The sequence below is a fragment of the Gossypium raimondii genome, chromosome 6 (assembly GCF_025698545.1).
Source record: "Gossypium raimondii isolate GPD5lz chromosome 6, ASM2569854v1, whole genome shotgun sequence".
NCBI lineage: Eukaryota > Viridiplantae > Streptophyta > Magnoliopsida > Malvales > Malvaceae > Gossypium > Gossypium raimondii.
Genome location: NC_068570.1, coordinates 17,055,011 through 17,060,912, shown reverse-complemented (window position 1 = coordinate 17,060,912; position 5,902 = coordinate 17,055,011). Strand labels below are relative to the sequence as shown.

The following is a 5,902-nucleotide window of genomic DNA, read 5'->3' as shown; positions in this document are numbered from 1 at the left end:
GCCTTGGTGAATATAAGGCTATAAACTTAATAACCCACTTTTTAACTTCTACACGTATATGTGGCTCTTCTAAAAGTCTCCTTTATATGTTTCCTTAAAGATGGTTTTTTGATGTTATGCAGTAAAGGGGTTGGATCAGTAATGATTCTGGGTTTGTTTGATTGACGGAATTGATTTTCCGGAAAATCATTTCCAACTTTTTCAGCGTTTGATTGGCGAAAAACATTTTCCATTTGGAAAATGAACTCCAAAACAAGGGAAAATGGGTTACATTTTAGGGAAAATGTCTTACCGTTTCAATTTCCGTAAGACATTTTCCGTGCTCTCCTCTCTATCGCCTCCTTCATTCCTTCCTTCATTTCCGTAGAAAAGCTTACATTTATCAATTTTCCAAGAACTTGTTTTTTAATTATTCAATACTTGTTTTTTAACACAATTACAAATAATTTATTTGATATTAGTTTTTTCAATTTATAACGATTAATATTGTAGCTTAATAATTGAGTATTATTATAAATAAATCATTGCAATATAAAAACAACTTTTTCGAAAAATATTTTCAGAAAATATTTTACACAGATTCAATCAAACACCAGAAAATATTTTTCAGTAAATCATTTTACAGAAAAGTAAAACATTTTCCAGAAATCATTTTACGGAAAACATTTTACTGGCAATCAAACAAACCCTAATATTCAAATTTGAAGCCCTACAAAAATTAAATGAGACTTTCTTTTTCTAAACTTGTATGATCTGAAAACAAAGTGGATTCTTTTGAACTTAAAAATAAAATAAAATTCTCTTTTGAAATTGAATTGCATGAGTATAGATGTGTTTTAAGCTTCAAAACAATGAAAATCTTGATATTTTTCTCTATCTAGGTGCTTAACCAGTTATGCTACAATATATCTCTCTGTCAACATGGGAGAGAAGTTAAAGCTCTTCAAAACCCTTCAATGGATCCTTCTTTGCTAATTATCCGCTATATAATGACCAAAAAGTTAAGCAGTTCAAGGCTTGCTTTTTGAAAGCAGCTTTTTGCAAGTGCTATATACACATAATTGATGTAATATTGCATAATTCAGAATTGTTTCCCTTTCATCTTGTTCGTAAACAACGTTGGTTCAAGCAGCTTCTTTGTCTTGATCTTTCAATCTACATACAACTTCATTCAGCACGATCTAATTTTAAGTTCAGCATAGATCCAAGTTCTGAATTTGCAGATTTACTCAGTGATTCCTAGCCATTCAATACAGATACTATGTAAGAAAGCCAGCTTTCAAGAATAATATGTATTTTGTGCATCCATAGGGAGATTGTGTAGTAAGTAACTCTTACTGTTTCTTCCCATTATGTGGTTATAAGTAATTTTGCCCTTTATCTTAAACTTTTTTCTTTTTGCTATGCATGTAATTGACATCAATGATAGATAAGTCTCAAACCTGGCTTGATGATGATGAGACCCTCGACCTTGAAAATGGACTGCGCAAACCATCACTGCCGCTGTGTCCACGGCTACAACCACTAGTGTTGAATCCTTGGCTTTGATCACTACCACCGTGTCCTTGGCTATAACCACTACTGCTAGAACCATTATTGTTGTATCCAAGGTCTCTTAGTCGGTTAAGTTCTGGCAGTATAACCGTGGCAAGATCTGGTCTGTCCCTCTTCCTCAGCTCTGCACATTGTAGTGCCAATTGAGCAAATGATAAAGCCTCTTCCATTGGCCAATTCGGCACAGCTGGATCAAGTAAATCAGCTAAAGTTCCTTTCTCAATGGCCCTTCCGACATGGTGAGCAAGACCCATCGGAGGCTTTGCTGTGATAATCTGGAGCAACATTATCCCGAGGGAGTATATGTCTGATTTAGTTGTTAGCATGCCTGTTTGCTGATATTCAGGATCTATGTAACAGAATGTTCCTGCTGCTGAAGTCATGTGATATTGTGTTACACTGTCAGCTACAGAAGGTGGAACTAGCCGTGCTAGGCCCACATCACTAATTTTGCTCACATAATTGCGGTCAAGGAGAATGTTAGCCGGCTTAAGGTCTCGATGCACTAGTGGTTCTGGCTTTGCTTGGTGAAGGAATAGAAGCGCAGTTGCAATTTCAGCAGCTATTTTAAATCGTCTCCTCCATGAAAGTGGATGGGTATTGCCTTTTCGAAATAGCCTATCCTCTAAGCTGCCATTGTGCATGTATTCATATACCAAGCATCCATACTCAGGGCAAGCGCCGAGTAAGAGGACCATGTGTGGGTGTCTAATGCTGCAAAGAACCTCAACCTCTTGCTGGAATTGTTTCTTCCCTTGAGCAGCATCTGGTCTTAAAATTTTGATGGCAACTGGAGTGTGATCAAGTTTGCCTTTATAAACAGGCCCATAACCTCCTTCTCCAATCTTGTTTGATGCTGAGAAATTTTCAGTAGCTTCTTCAATTTCTACTATGGAATATTTTCTATATCGGACATCGTTAGTTGCCAAGGCATTCAAAGCTCGATTCTTCTCATCCGACTCTTTCTTAGCTTTAGACTCTGCTTGCCTTCTTCTATATGCTTCCATTTCCGCTAGCTTCTGTGCTGCCTCGGCTGCTTCAATGGCAGCTCGGCACTTAGCCTTCTCCATCTCTGCCATGGCAAGAGCTGCTTCTCCAGCTTGCCTGGCTTCCTCAAACCTGCGAGACTCTTCCATCTTCCACTGATGAAGCTCATTAGCCTGAACTCAGAAAAGTCAATTATGTTCTCAAATTGATGTTCTTGATACCTTTTAGACATTAATAAAAAAAAAAACTGGTATGATAACTTCCTGTGCAACTTTGATTTTAAAGGGTGTTTTGAATAATTTTACATGTAACACCAGGACAATCCGAAAATTGTACTTTAACTTCAAAAGACATCTTTCATCCCTTAGATATACAATAGCCATTTTGTACCTTTTATATGCAATAACTTTATTTTTGGTTAATTCTTTCTTTTCTTATCATTTATTCCTTGAACCATCTCATGTGGCCCAATATGTACAGATATTTTCAACTTTCAATCATGGTCATGAACAAAGTCAAAGATCTGTTATATTAAGACCTGTAATTTCAGAATTTTCTTGGAAGATATGGTTGATTTAACAGGCAAAAACTTAAAAAGGTTGAGAACATGATGGTAAGAGATTACCGTTTTCTTGGCTGTAAGAGCTTCTTTGCAAGCTGAGCTATACATATCCATGGTTTGTTTAAGTTCAAGCTTTAACCTTCTCATTTCATCTTCTATATCTCGCTATAATTCAAGGTCATACCATATAATGAATATTAGCAGTTCTGTCATTAAGCCAACAATGCTTTACAGTAAACACAACACAATGGCTGAAATACCAAAGGCCTTACCGCACTTTGTGAAGATGACTCAGAATTGCTACTTGAAAAATCTAAATTTTGGCCAGAAATATCAACAGAGCCAAGGGAAATTTTTGCTGGAAAATCTATGTCACTAGACAAAGAATCTTGTCTAGATGACGACGGTCCTCGACCTACATCAATGTCCAATGACATATTTCCTGGAGAGCTTCTATGTCTATCGCGTATAGGTGCTCTTGAGGAATTATCAAAGGACAATCTCTCTGATCCTGCATTTCCTGGTACACCTCTTGTATATTGTCCTCTGATACAAGTAAAACATACAATGTCAACATTATACTAGTACTAACAAGACACAACCATTTCTAACTTTACCAACCAAGTTGAAGGTTTTGATTGTTTGTCACATTTTTCCAGCACTATTTCAATCAAATTCCAACAATGTAACCGACTTTCCCACCTGTATCCATCATCTTCACTTTGATCCGACGGTATTTGCGGTGGCATTCCTACCGGTGCCTTTGGCGGGGCAGCGGTATTCGACACAGGTCGTTGCGCTGTTCGCACTGTCAATATCTTACCTTTGGAAATCACATACACAGAACAAAAATCTGGTGCAGTTTTGATCAAGGTGGTTGGAATGTCACTTTTGAACTTTCTATAAGACAAGTAACTGAACATTTATTATTAGAAACACAATATAGAGAAAACCCAGAAACTTCAAACAGGAAGTAAGATATATTAATGAACCTTGATATGGCACCCCTGGTTGCTGCGCCAAGGACTATGCTGTTAATCAAGTTTCTACTAACGTAGTCTATAAGTGCTTTAGAGATATCAACATCCTCGAGGACAACCTCTCTCGCTTGAATCTAAACTTGTCAATGAAAATTACATGATAAGTAGCTACAATTTTGTGAACAAATCATGATAGTTGGTAGTTGATACCGTACTACTTGATACATATCGTTACTATTCTAAAGTTTCAGCCTATTTCAACTACTATTAGCATGTACCAGCCTATACTTTTAAAATTTATATTTACATATGAACATAGTCATATATATATTTAAAATATATTTGCATCTATATAATAGATATAATTTTTTAATAACTACAAATTAGAATATAAATATATGTGGATTGAAAAAACAGAAATCGTACATCAAAACACATCAACAAAAATGGCAAGGTTATCGGTATGGATAACCTTATCATTGTTCTTGAGAAATGCTTACCCCTTTGCGTGCGCAGTAGCCACGAAATGGAACGAAAAGCTGGTTTATGTCGTGATCAGATTCGGGTTCACCTTCTGCATGAAAATGATAAAAAAAGAAAAAGAAAAAGTAATGCATGGGTCAAAAATCATTATTGGGGTATATTCGTGTTACTTCATTGTCGCTTTTCATCAAACAAAAAAGAGAGGCAACGAAGATGGATAATATAAGAAAAACGAGTGAAAGGGTACCTACGGTTTCTATGCCTAACATGGATCAATACGATGATAGGATTGGAGATGACGAGATGGTCGATAGCCCAACGAACAGCATGTGGGCTGTTCTTGTCTTTGTCGATGGCCACCGCAGTGGAGTTGGCAGGTAGATTGTCGTCCGGTGACAAGCGAGGAGCCATTGGAATGTGAAATGACTTTGTGTGGTTAGGTCTGACGGCAATGCTATATAAACTTTTTGATGGATGACGGAAATATAAGTTGCTGCCACCACCACCAGCACTGCCGTTGCGACCACCTAGCCAATGCCTCCTCGAAAGAGAAAAAACAAAAAATCCTACAATACCAAAAAACCAAAATGGGAAGGAATGTTAAAAGGAGAAACAAAAAACATAAGGCTAGATTTAGACTTTTTCTCCTGGTATTTAGGTGCAACTACAAATGTTCCTCTATTTCCCTCATGTCTTGTTTTAGGCAATTTAACCTCGTCCATTCCTTCAAAAACTGTAATTTGTAAGACACACAAATTTAAAGTTTGCTACATTTATAAACATTTTTTTGCTAGAACTAGCTTGAGGAACCATATCTACTTTAACCAAAGAATGGGTAAAATTTCATAGGAGAAACACCAAACTTCATCCTACACAAATTAACAATATTTCGAAATACCACAAAGCACACAATTAAGGCATGCCAAATTTCCTTCAAAAATCATAGTCAATACACCCTTTACCATTGACAAATCCAACAATTCACATCATCATCATCAAACAATACAAGTTGGGATCAAAATATAAACATCACTCCTGTAAAATAAGGATCTGAAATTTGAAACCACAAGCCACATCAAAAGAATTCCAAGGAAACAACTCATCAAACCCCACAACACATCCATCTCAAGTGAACCACAAAGCAAAATATAAAACCATCATCCATTAAAGCATTTTCCTCACATAACACCATAAAAATAAATTGAATCCAACGGTAAAAGAACAAAACTTGTTGTAACACCCTACACTCGATCTAAAAATCGATCGAATATAAAATGTCATATTTGTCATTGAAATGATTCAAATAAAACGAACATTTAACAACACATATTTTATT

At 36.2% G+C, this 5,902-nt stretch overlaps 1 protein-coding gene across 2 annotated transcripts; it reads right to left on the bottom strand.

Moving 5' to 3' along the window:
- Positions 1-805: 805 nt before the first annotated feature.
- Positions 806-5,130, bottom strand: LOC105773113 (U-box domain-containing protein 52). Of its 2 annotated transcripts, none has more exons than XM_012594784.2 (8): positions 4,818-5,130; positions 4,584-4,657; positions 4,096-4,217; positions 3,806-4,018; positions 3,376-3,649; positions 3,167-3,268; positions 1,443-2,714; positions 806-1,239 (listed from the first exon to the last, which is right to left on the bottom strand). In XM_012594784.2, exons 1-8 carry the CDS (start codon positions 4,975-4,977, stop codon positions 1,168-1,170), a joined length of 2,289 nt encoding a protein of 762 aa, XP_012450238.1. In that variant the 5' UTR covers positions 4,978-5,130; the 3' UTR covers positions 806-1,167. The 2 variants fall into 2 exon arrangements, with proteins under 2 accessions (XP_012450238.1, XP_012450240.1); XM_012594786.2 differs by having other exon boundaries at positions 4,814-4,965.
- Positions 5,131-5,902: the final 772 nt, after the last annotated feature.